Source organism: Balaenoptera ricei, chromosome 2 (genome assembly GCF_028023285.1).
Source record: "Balaenoptera ricei isolate mBalRic1 chromosome 2, mBalRic1.hap2, whole genome shotgun sequence".
NCBI lineage: Eukaryota > Metazoa > Chordata > Mammalia > Artiodactyla > Balaenopteridae > Balaenoptera > Balaenoptera ricei.
The window spans coordinates 94,192,442-94,205,225 of record NC_082640.1 but is presented as its reverse complement, the minus strand read 5'-3'; the positions used below and the strand labels follow the sequence as shown (position 1 = coordinate 94,205,225).

The 12,784-nt window shown below is 40.3% G+C and overlaps 1 protein-coding gene across 1 annotated transcript in view; it reads right to left on the bottom strand.

Moving 5' to 3' along the window:
• Positions 1-1,882: 1,882 nt before the first annotated feature.
• Positions 1,883-12,784, bottom strand: part of LOC132360461 (aromatase) — a 32,137-nt gene continuing 21,235 nt past the window's right edge. The window contains exons 4-9 of the mRNA XM_059915543.1: positions 11,387-11,563; positions 8,844-8,958; positions 6,581-6,695; positions 5,991-6,153; positions 3,354-3,595; positions 1,883-2,131 (exon numbers count right to left, since the gene is read on the bottom strand). Of these exons, the coding sequence (XP_059771526.1) occupies positions 1,883-2,131; positions 3,354-3,595; positions 5,991-6,153; positions 6,581-6,695; positions 8,844-8,958; positions 11,387-11,563 (1,061 nt within the window). The remainder of the gene's footprint in view (positions 2,132-3,353; positions 3,596-5,990; positions 6,154-6,580; positions 6,696-8,843; positions 8,959-11,386; positions 11,564-12,784) is intronic.

Genomic DNA, 12,784 nt, shown 5'->3' with positions numbered 1-12,784 from the left:
CATTTCACTTTGACTGTATAGACAGACTATGGCTTTGGCTACATATATGCGCATTAAATACAGTAGATGTTCAAGGGAATTAGATGGATGAAGTACACTGATCCAAAGTCTGTTTTTCTCTACTGTGCAGCTCCAACCAAGGACAAAGTAAACTGTTTGTTAATAATCACCAAGTGAATTAATGAGGACACACTATGTCTAAAATCCTTGCTTTTCTTTCAGGGATCTGAATTGTTTGGATACTCATCTAGACCTGACTACAGACATATCCAGATACACAGATATATTTCCACATATGTTTACATCATATAGATGATCCAGATAATTCCAATTTCAAATATTTGCTTCTTTACTAATGCCCATCCTTGAATTCTTAGGATACCTGCTTCCCCTTTACTTAGTTTCTGAGTCAGTTAGAATATCTCTGAGCCAGAGTGTCAATTCAGTGTTGATCTTGAAAGTAAATATGGGGAGAAAGAATGGGGGATGGGCGTGGATTCCAAAAGAAAGAAAAGACCTCCCACTCTCAGGAGTTTACACTCTCATTTTATACTCAGCTGTTGCCCTATTGCAAAGCAGCAGGATAAGAAGAATATTCAGGTTGACTCAATGGAAAACATTTACATATTTGTAAATGAGTTTAGTTTTTTAGTTTTTAAGTGACATTCAGCAGATACACTCTTATAGCGATATCAGTATAACACAAGGAAAGTAGTATTTGGAAATTTCACTCATCTACTTGATTCGCCCTGGAGAGAAAATTCCAAGGTGTGCATTTTTCCAAGGCTATATAGTGATCCAATAAACTAGATAAAAGTTAGATCTCTAAGGTAACTGTTAAATCTGAGGTAGGATAAAATGTGATTGCAGGGGTTCTACCCTAGCTATGTTCTCTACTGATCTGTTGCTCTTGGCTTTTGGTGTCATAGAAAGAAAGAGAGGGGGAGAAATGTTGAGGGAGAAGGATTATGGTATATGAGGAGCACTCCTTAGAAGTTTGAACTCACTGGGTTGTAGAATTAGATATAGATTCAGAGACTTCCCCTCCCCCAAATCACTGAAGCTGTGGTAAGAATTAGTAGATGCCATTACCTGAAGTTATTTCTTGGTGACTGTACTCCTGGAGCTAAGCAACAATGCAAACATGAAAAAAGGAATTTTATTTTAATTTGAAATGCATTGTGTGAATTTTTTTCCCTACAGCAGATAAATGCTACTAATTATATATTTTACTCAGGCTATTAATAAGTTACTTTGTATTACCTGACTCTACACCTATTGTATCAGAGGTAAGTGGCTGAGGAATAAATTGAGAGACTGGGAAAGGGTAGTCTTCAATTTAAGTTTTGCCACAGACAAATCACATGTGGATAAACAAGAGTTAATTGAATATAATTCATAGGAAAAGTCAAATGCTAAATTTGTAAGCATTTCTCCAAGGGTATGGATACTGTAGTCCCCAACCCCCTGAAAACCAAATGAAAGCCCCTTTTGAACCTAGGTACCCAGATGTTGGCCTGGCCTTTGTAATCACATTGATTGCTTCTGCCCCAGTCATTACAAAGCTCCCATCTCAGGGCAGGACAGTGAGGAGTTGGGCATGAGTCTTGCTGATGGCTTGTTTTTTCCAAAGCATGTCTTGTGGAATTGGGCCTTTAGGGCTGCAGTTTCCTGCACAAGTCTTGGCCTCCGTATTTTCTCCTGCACTCTGGTTTCTGGTTTGGATGCGCCCAGATGACCGGTGACACCCCACAGGAAGTAAGTGTATAAAAGTCCAGAGGCCACGGTTGTTCATGGGAGGAGGACCACCTGGCAAAGGTGGGTGGTTTCCACGTGGAATACTGTTGAGAAGTGCTCCAGGGCAGGGACTGACCAAACTTTTTTAGTGGCCGAGGCACTTGTCTGCATTTCTTGGGATGAAAATCATTCCCAGCAGGTCGCTGGTCTCATCTGGGTGCAAGGATAAGTCATTTTTCTTCTGCATCTTTTCAACACATCGACCTTGCAATGTCTGCACGTGGAAGCGTCTCAGAAGCGTGACCAGGGTGACCTTCATCATCACCATGGCAATGTATTTTCCCGCACAGGCCCGGGGCCCAAAGCCAAATGGCTGAAAGTACCTGTAAGGAACCTAGGAAAATGATCAGACAATTAGCCAGAGAAGTAAAGGCTAGAGTCATGCATATCTGTTTGATTCATCCTGAAAACACTGTGAGTCAGAATGCTCGGTTTCGGCGACTTGGCCATACTGCTCCTTCACGGAGAGGAATGACTGTAACTCAGATAAGCCTCTTTCTCCCTCCAGTTTGATTCACCCTTTGTGATACAGACACAACTTCAAACAATCCCCAGTGTTACTTTTCATGTAAATACTCAACTAGCTCTGTGGGAAGGCCATGGCTTTACTGCTGTTCTGCCAGTCATTGAGGCAAAGATTGTTTTTGTGCCAGGCCATATAACATGATGACAAGGACAAATTTAGGCAAAAATGTGGATTCCCTGTCTATTAGTGCCAAGGATCTAAATATTTTTAGTTATACAAATATTTAATGGGACATCTCTGCCTGTCTTGTCCCCATTTGGACTCACATAGTGCCTGGCACTTAATACACGCTCAGTAAGTTATTTTTGACCAATTGCCAACATGGCGTGGGTTGCTTATATAGAAATGGAATGAATTAGACAACTGGTTTAACTGAGATCATATTTCCGTATGCAAATGGAAAAAGGGGGCACAGAGGGAACTATCTGGATAATTCAGGTTAAAAAAATCATTGCCTAGAATTGACATAATGGAGGCAGAATCTCCAGTACACCTCAATTACAGAAAAAGAACAAGCTGAGGCTCTTCTAATTACAAAGTCTTATATAGAATGAGGCCTAGTGCTTGTGGAGCCATTTGGGAGACCAACGGCCCACTGCAAAAACCAAATCTTTTCTTCTCATTTGATTTCCATCTGAAGCAGAAGTGGATTTCCTTGACCTAGATGATGCTACGGCTGAATCTACATGGTGACAAGGTGATAAGTTTAAATGGAAACGTTAAGTTTAAATGGGTTGGTTAAAGAAAATTTGCCTCATTTTAAGCAAATTAAGGGCCTGAATTATTCATCTTTTGACCTATTGTGTGGCCTCCATGAAGACATTTCTGAGAGCTGGAGAGCCAGCCTCCTTGGCTAGAGGACAGACATGGTGGCCATGTTCCAAGCTAGGAGAAATGTGTTTTCCTAGTGAGGTGTGAAGAGAATGAGTAAATAGAATGAAATGTACACAGTGCAAAGACAGAAACAGAGAGGATTTAACAGTTGACATTTTCAAGAGTGGCGCACTCAGTTTTAAGGAAGGGCTCTTACATTCTTGGCAAAGTTTTCAAGAGTAAATTCATTGGGCTTGGGGAAAAACTCGAGTCTATGCATTCTTCCAATATTCAGGATAATGTTAGTCCCCTTTTTCACTGGGTAGCCATCGATGACATCATCCTCTAAGGCTTTGCGCATGACCAGGTCCACAACAGGCTGGTACCGCATGCTCTCATAAATAAAGTTTTCTACCACTTTTAGTTTTTGCATATCATCAATCCTTATGTCTCTTTCACCTGTAGAAGAAGATAAAATAGTCAAAGCTCATGTTAGTTTCAATATACGATCAGTGTTAAAAATACTATACTTTCCATAGAACAGTTTGCTCTTGGTTGAAAAAAAATTTATATCTATAATTCTAATATAAACCAGCAACCTGCGTAAAATACGTTATGCTTGGTCCACAGAGTATCTTATGAAAATTCAGATTTGAAGTCAATTATCTTAACACCTCGGCTTTTCATATTAAACTCTAAATTTCTAGAAAAATTAGAAAGGTAAAATGGGACCCACATTCCCACATGGCTCTGCAGTATCATGTAGACCTACCCAAACTGCTTCAAACATTTATTTATCTGCCACCTCTGTGGTTCTTGAGTTTTGTCCCCCACTCTAAATTCTAGAAGACATTCATTCCTTCTCTAGTCAAAGTGAGATGGTGAGTTTAATCAGGTTCAAAGAAATTTTCTCTTCTGGTATCCTGTGCAGTCATTTGTCAGAAAATATCACTGATAGTCTCTCCTCCTCATCTCATCAAGAACAACCTGGTGTGGTAGTGTGGCGAGAACCCCCTCTCCCCACCACAACAAAAGGGGTGCCTCAGATCAGCCCTGGGTGAACTGGGGATTGACGGATCCCCCCGATGTCTCAGCTTGGCCTCACACTTGTCAGAGAGATTCAGATTGGCCAACTCTCAGAATTGGCAAAACTTCAAAGCATCCTCAAATGGGGTACCACTTCTGCAGAATCAAAATCAACCCAGGGTCCTGAGGCAGCTCTGTCTCCTGTACAACTATGTTATTCAGGAGTGGTCTCACTTAGTCAGAGAACTTTAACCACCCAGCCCCTCACATACTGCTCTCTGTACACTTAAGAGTTTAATGGGGTGTGTTTATCTGGGGTGGGGAGGTAGAGGGCAGATGATGGAGTAGGTAACCAAAGGTGTACCCTTGGAATTAATTACCAGGCATGTGGGTCTAGAGGGAACACGTACACATGTGCTAGTGGTTGTTTGGGCTTTCCATCTGTGCAGAGGTCTGTTGAAGCATCAAGGGAACATCATGGGGCGCAAGCACTTTTCACCTCTCAGGGAAATTGTATTAAAGGTTAATGATCTCAAGAGCAATTTCCCCTGTGTTGCCTGTACCCCCATCATTCTGTGACTCTCTCTCTCACTCCACTGAGCTTGTTTCTTGAATTCTATTTTTCTCACGAGACTTAGAGCCCCAGGACTGCAGGGATGGCACTGGCTTGTTCACCGCGGTGCCCTTGCACCTGGCACAGGACCCATAACCTGAAAAGGGTGCTTGAGAAAACATTCCAAACTTTGAAACCCAGATGTCATTCTGGCTCCTCGCTATCTACCTTCCCAGGCAGTGGCCCTCCTATGGCAACGCGTCTGCAGAATGCTTTCACATATTTAATCCTTGTATGAAATTTCCCCTTGTCATCTATTTCAAGCAGCACTCAAATGGTTTTAAAGATAAATAAGATTAAAAGTTTTTAATAATATGATGCCTTTCTACAACAAAATAGGTTGTTTCACAGGGATTCTGTAAAGTCAAGAAAGAAAAATCTATATCATTACTGATACCTCTTCGCATATGTCCGAAATGTGTTCCTAAAGAGATTACTTATGTGAAGCACATTGCAAATAATGCATTCTGTTTTCTCCAGAAAGCAATTCTGACTTCTTCTGAACGTGGCAGTGTCTCCAGGGAAGGGTGGGGATATCAGAAGCAGTGGCAGAGTGATGCTGAAGCAGAGGCAGAGGAGGGAGGGGGCGGAGTTGGGAAGAGCTGAGCAGGGACCTGGAGGCTCTCCTGCAGAGGAGGAGGAGAGGGTGGGGGAGGGAAACTGCTCGCTCCCCTGCCTCTGCTATCATCACCCTTTCCTCCTCCCTCTGCCACCACCTGGAAGAACGGGCTGCTTGAAACCCAGAAACACTGCAATAAATGATAGCCATTTCCCTGGGTGGACCCTCAAAAGCCTTTGTCACTGATAAGGTAGCAAATCCCTGTGGATGATCCCATGTTTTTTAAAACACAGACAAATAAAACCGCGTATATGTGTTTATGTGCCCATCAGAAAAGACCTTGAAGAATACACATCAAAATATTAATAGTGATTCCCCCTGGGGAATGGGAAGGAGAGTGGAAGGGATCAGGAGATACTACTTTCTGCCTTATACATCTCTCTATTATTTGAATTTTTTCCAATGAGCGTGTATTTTTTTATATCAGAAAAACACAGAAACCTGTCCGGCATAATGAAAATATGACACATTGACTTGCTCTGTTGTTCTCTGGGTGGATTCTAATAAAGATTTGACATAAGATTCTTAGGACCTAGAAGCTGATATTCAGAAGGAATTGTTTTCTAATCTCTATTGTTTGCTTGATAAATTCTTACCAACAACAGTCTGGATTTCCTTCATTATTGCCTCTTCAACCTGGGGGTGCTTTGCAATGAGAAACAGCATGAAGAACACAGAGACAGACATGGTGTCCGGCGCTGCGATCAGCATTTCCAATATGCACTGGTTCACATTCGCTCTTGTCAGGTCACCACGTTTCTGAACAATTGAAACGAGGAGAAACATTGGAAAAGTGAATGGTTCAAAACAGGAAGGAGGGTGGCACTCAAGGATCAACAGACCTCAACAATATGAAATTACAGAAATTACAAGTCTCTGGATTTGACAATGGACATTTTCTTCAGCTCAAAGCTGAATAATTTAGACATTTATCTATGTATTTAGTGTCCTTTCACTCCCCGGTTTTCATATTTTATATTGTGCAGACACAGAGAAGTTTAAATCTTAAAGTTCAGTCTAATCTGATTGTCTAATAGTGGGCAGTTTTAGTTGGGCATTATAGAAATACTAAACCAAATATTTAAAAACAGAAACATGCAACAATTAACAAGAGGAAATTTTAAGACATCTATACACAGTCATACATATATGTTGTGTGGGAATTATGGTTAGTGCAGGTCTGTACCTCGGCAAAAATCAACTCAGTGGCAAAATCCATACAGTCTTCTAGTTTCTCTGCTGTTGAAATCCTCTGTCTTTTTTCTTCTATCAGAATTTCCATGGCATCCTTCAAATCCTTGCTGGAAATAAAAGTAAAACTATAATCTACTTGTACTCAGTTAAGACACCTAAAAAAATGGATTCATTTGCCATTTGTTTAAATAAAACAATCTGTTTAAGTTGAAGCCATTAGTTCTCATGAATAATTGAATTTATACTTAATTCTTTGCAAATATCCATAAATTACATATACATTACACTTCATATTAAGGAACCGGAGTTAGCCAAGATGTCAAGGTACTGGTAGCAAAATCAAGGCTGTAACCTATAGTTAAAGGTTAAAAACTGTTACCGAAAGGCTAAATCCAATATATTTTTTAAAGTATTGGCATGATAGAGAAAGATGCATACTGTCTTTCTCACTTGTATGTGGAATCTTTCTCACTTACATGTGGAATCTTTAAAAAAGTGCAAGATTATAGATACATGGAACAGATTGTTGTTTACCAAGGCAAGAAGTTGGGGGTGGGAGCAAAATTGGTGATGGGGATTATCAAAAGGTACAAACTTCTGGTTTTAATAATAAGTCATGGGGATGTAATGTACAGTATGGTGACTATAGTTCATAATATTGTGTTGCATATTTGAAGGTTGCTAAGAGAGATCTTAAAAGTTCTCATCACAAGAAAAAATTTTGTAACTATGTATGGTGACAGATGTTAACTAGACTTTTGTGATGATCATTTTGCAGAATATATTGATACAAATATTGAATCATTATGTTGTACAACCGAAACTAGTATAATTTTAAATGTCATTCATACCTTAACAAAAAACAAGTATTGGCACACTGCAAGGGTATTGCAAAAGAATTTCTCTAGGTCTCTACTGCTCTAGGTCATAAGACATATTACCTAGTTCACTAACCATTGGCAAATGTTACACAGAGAGGAAAGTTGCTAAGCTAATTTTAAAGAAACCAAAGAGAAACTGTTATACAGTCTCATGCAATAAGTTTCTATGGGCCTGCTGACCATACTGAAGCTAAACTAATGACCAAGTTTAACTGCAGACCAATAAGACTCTTAAAACCACCACAAATTCTGACCACAGTGAAGAGATGAATTGTTTATCTTGTTGATTCAACTCACAATAAGCTCTGGTAGAAACAAAGAGAAATGTTTAAAGGACCAACTGTCCAAATCATCCACCTGATACTCATCATCCACTTGAAATATATAAAGCAACATCAAGCTGACTTCCTGGAGACTAATATTACTGAATTTCAAAACACACAAACAGGATGAAGTTAACTCTTCAAACAAGTTTGGGAACTTTTAGGGAGAATTTAAGATAGTCAGGGACATCTGGGAAGGATATGAACAGAGGGATGGGGAAAGCTAACATGTTTACTGCCTACTGTGTGTCATGCTCTGTGCTGATTGCCCTACATAGAGGATCTCATTAACCTATATTGCCACCACGGAGGGTATGTTATATTTTACTTCAAAGAACTTCCCAAGGACATTTGGTTACTAAGTGGTAGAGATAGGATACAAACCAGGTCTGTCTACCTTTAGATCCCCTGTGCTTTCCACTGGTGGTTAGAGGTGGCAAGTATAGTGGCTGGCAACTTACACTCTAAAAACCCACTGATTATTCAATAGGCCATTGGGCATTTGTCTAGTCTTCTGCTAGACTAGTCTGACACCAAAGCAAAGCCATTTAATGACAATTTTAGTATCCCCCAAGATATAAGATGCATAACTAAACAAACAACACATCTTACAAAAGTTCATCGTGAAAAAATTCTCTTGCATCTACTGTCAATTCTGACAAATTGAATTAAGTTAAATTCATTCAGAAGCAACACAACAATAAAATGATTTATGTTTCCATTTTTCCAGACATGCAAAGAGAATTTTGACTAATGATAAGGATAGGTTCAGCCAACCCTTCTCTTCAACTCAAAATACACAGCAGTGTCCTAGTTCCAGAGATGGAGCTCTCAGCCTCCTAGGGGAAAACTGCCCTGGGCCAAAGTCTTCCTTTCCTCTGTGGTCTGGCCACATGCTGCCAAATTGCTGTACGAAGTGCTTCACCAGCAGCTTAAGAGCTCCCTTGCGGTTCTGGGGAGGAGAAAGCTTGCCGAAGAGGCCAGCAATAACTAAGACACAACACAGATCAATCCAATCTCAGCAATAAATATTCCAAAATATGTTACTTACACAGACTTTTCATACTTTCTGCATAGCCAAGAAATCTTAAAGAAGATGTCTGGTTTGAGAAGGAGAGCTTGCCATGCATCAAAATAACCCTGGATTTTAACCACGATGGCCCTTTCTGGAAAAACAGAAAAAGATCAGAACAGATGAGCAAAAATGTGAGCCCAAGAACAGTACACTGCTCAGAGAAGATCCCCTGTAGACTCTCCTACCATCTGGGACTCTAAGCAGGGCAAGGTGCCACCTTCACTGGGTGTTTCAGCCACATGAATGCCACTAAACAAATCAACAGTAATTTATTCTGCTTGGCATCTAAATTGGTTACGTTAACCAGAGATTTGCCAGTTTTCATGTTTGCGTCAGAGACACAGCCTAGAATGTCACATCCTTCTCCTTGGCTGAGCCACCAGCACCTTCTGTTTTTCTGACCGTGGGAAATGAGAAGTAATTAATGCTGTTATGGCCTCAATTCTGGCACCTGGAAAGGCAAAAGGCCTCCCAACTCTGTTGTTTATATTTTGGTTCAGAGTGTGGAATTCATCTTGGGATCTTCAATGCCTTGTCCTGAGTCTTGTGCACAGTCAGATCTTAACGGATGTTCTTGAATTAAATTGAATACTAGAGAAAAGAAAACCCCTGCTTTTTTCAAATTATACACAAGAGAAGGCAAGAGACATGAAGATGCAGAAACTGCAGTTCACAGAAATGAAGAAGCTTGCCCAACACCATACAGCCAGAGTGGCAGGAAGTCCCTAGGCTGGAGCTCAGTTCTATCTGACCTCAGGGCCATGTCCTTTCCTCTTTGGTGCACTGGGTCCCTCAGGCCAAATGAGAGTTTAGTAAGGACCCGGTGAGCAGAGGGAAATACACATAAGTCTGTATGGGTTATGCAGGTTCTTAGACCACAGTCTGCATCCATAAGTTAACAGAGAGCTGTACAATTCCCTTTACTTGATCCCTCCTAAGAATCAAGGCTAGTGGGGAACCAAGGAGCAGGGACTTCTAAAATAGGTACCTGTCATACCTTAGGAGAGATGTGCGTGGAACAGGCAAACAGGACTTTCAGAGTCCCTGTGTGAAAGGGGATGAGGCAAGAGTCTGTGACTAATGTCCTCAGAGTGAATGGGGCTCCCATCCTAATGTCAATCAGATGGGGTTCCTATGACTCTGGTAAGGGATCATTAAAGAGCTGGGGAGATGAGGCGGGGAGAGTGGAGCAGAGAAAGGGAGGGCTTATCGCTTGTCTGCTTGTCCAAATGTGGTCAATCAGGGAGCAGGTGTGATAGCTCAGTTGGTCTGGGCAAGTGTGAAAATCGTGCCTTGTTCTTATGCCTGTGATGTTCTTCCCTCAGATCTGCACGTGGCTCATCGTCACACTTCATTTGGGGCTATTTTCAGACATCCTCTCCACAGAGGCCTTCCTGACCACCCTTTCTCTCCACAAGAGCTTCAGCCTCACACTGACCTCCCCCTTCACTTCCTAGCCCTTTGCCCTGCTTTGTTTTTTTTTAAGGTACTTATTATAGCCTAATATATTACTAGATAGTTAGTTGTTTACTGTCCATATACCCACTAGGATGTAAACTCTTTGAAGGCAAGGACTTTGTCTTGTCCACTGGTCTGTCCCCAGAACCTAAGCCTGGCATAAAATAGGCAATCAATAAATATTAGTTGAATGAATGTATGAATCAATGAACACTGCTTGAAATCAAGTCAGGAGAAATTACATTAAGCTGACAGCAGCAGAATGGAATGAATCCACATGATTAATGTTTGTTCTTTTGTTGGCGGTAGAGTTGCATGTATGTGTTTAATATTTGTTTCTGTAATATAGTGAGGAAAGCAGTTTCTTGAGTGAGACATCTTGCCAGGATTGTTATAAATGCTAAGTGACAAAGTTTATGTGAAGCAACTTTTTATACTGCTTGGCACATAGTAGATACTAAATTAATGTTAGTTATCATCATCATTTCCAGCAGCCTCAGTACCCTTATCACCGTATAGATAGAGTCAAAGTTTTCATACCTAGTGGCTTTGAGGCAGAGGTGTGTATGTGCATTTATATGTATGTGTAGATAGATAGATAGATAGATAGAATGTGTATATGTGTTTGTGTGTGTGTGTATATATATATATATATATATATATACACACACATACATACATATATACATGTATATATGTATATATCATGCCCAAAAGAATGGTTGGTAATGGTTAAATACATAGGTTTGGTGGTACGATATATTTATGACCAAATCAAATGATCACATCTGTTAAGTTTCAGCTGTGGGTAGAATCCTATTTCCTAGAGCAATGAGGCGAGATAGATACAAATGAAATAGAAGATGGCCCCTGCTGTGGATATTTATGATCGTATAAGTGAACAAGGCAGACATACCAGGAACAATTTTTAGGAATACTTAGAATGGTTTAAAGAAGAACAGTGTACAAAAGAGCATATCTTTACTTGAGTCTGTTATCCTTCTCATGCCCTGTTTAATAAAGGGCCCAATGTCAAGTCACAAGAATGAAAATTTCAGTACCGTCCAAGGGGATCCCCAGGAAGAGCTTGTTAGAGGTGTCCAGCATGATGCGCCGCATGAGGGTCAACACGTCCACATAGCCCAACTCGTTGCGGACCTCCTCCAGCCTGTCCAGATGCTTGGTGATGGAATCAGCACAGACGGTCACCATGCGCACCAGGCCGGGGCCAGACAAAGCTGAAGGGTACACGTCAGAGTGAGCCGCCTCCAACTCCAGGGCACACAAACTATCAGGCAATTTTGGCGTTTTGTGTTTGAAGCCTAATTGTCCACATTTTTATTATGGGTGGAGATTTTCATATTCTTCTTTATACTTTTTCTGTATTCTCTTAATTTTCTCCATAGCAGGTTATCACATTTATGGTTAAAAATGAATGAATGAATAAATAAATAAATATATTTAAAACAAACTATGCAAAACTGAACTTTTCTTCATATGATGGCATATCATTTGTGAGATTGCAAATGAAATATTTAGTACTTATGATCATAAATCACCAATCAGCGATTTTCCATATTTATTATATACCTTTCCCTCTAAAGACAGTTTGGATTTGGTCAGGGTAATATTTTTTGTTTCACTGGGTGGCAGAATATTGCTATAGAACTATTCAAATTGGATCTTACCTTTTTGATCTAAGGTGCTTCCTGTTTAGTTATAGGTCATATGTGTAAAATGCTAGTCTTCTAAATTACCAAACATACCCTTCTCTTAATATCAGTTTCTCTTCAATCTACATCCAGATTTATTGTACTCACTCAATGTCATAACAGCAAAACAAATCTTTGTTGTTTGAGCAGTCTTCCTCACAGGACTGGGAACTCTTTTAGGGCAGTGACAACCTGTTAGCGTTGTACTTCGAGTCTGTAGTACGTGGTGGCTCTTGATATATTATGTATTTGTCAAATAGAGGAATGAATGAATGAAACCCAGTAGAGTGAACTGGCTCTGATCTCTTACTTTGCTCTGCTCCTGACCGTCTTAGCGCTAGTGAGTCATGATGGTAGGTGGTCTAACATGAGTGTTAACTCTTAGAATCCTTTCTCTCCTTGTTCTAAGTTTAAGTTTTCTTTAGGAGTAATTGGTTTTTTTATATCTTTTATTATTCAGACTTGCTGTTAAAGTCAGAGTCCTCCAACAAAACAAATCAACTGTGCTGCAGAAGCCCCTGATGTCACACTTTGCAATAAGAAAGGAAACCTGGTGAGTGGTCCTAGAGTCTAAGCATTTCCACCCATATATAAAAAGGAAGTTTGGGTTGGCAGCATACTTTCTGACTTTAGGAAGGACTTGGAGATATGAAAGGTGGGGATGCTGTTTCCTGGGTGACTGTTACATCCAGAAGTGGGACAAATGATTCCTTCATGAATCAATCCTTTGCATGGAAGGGATGGTTT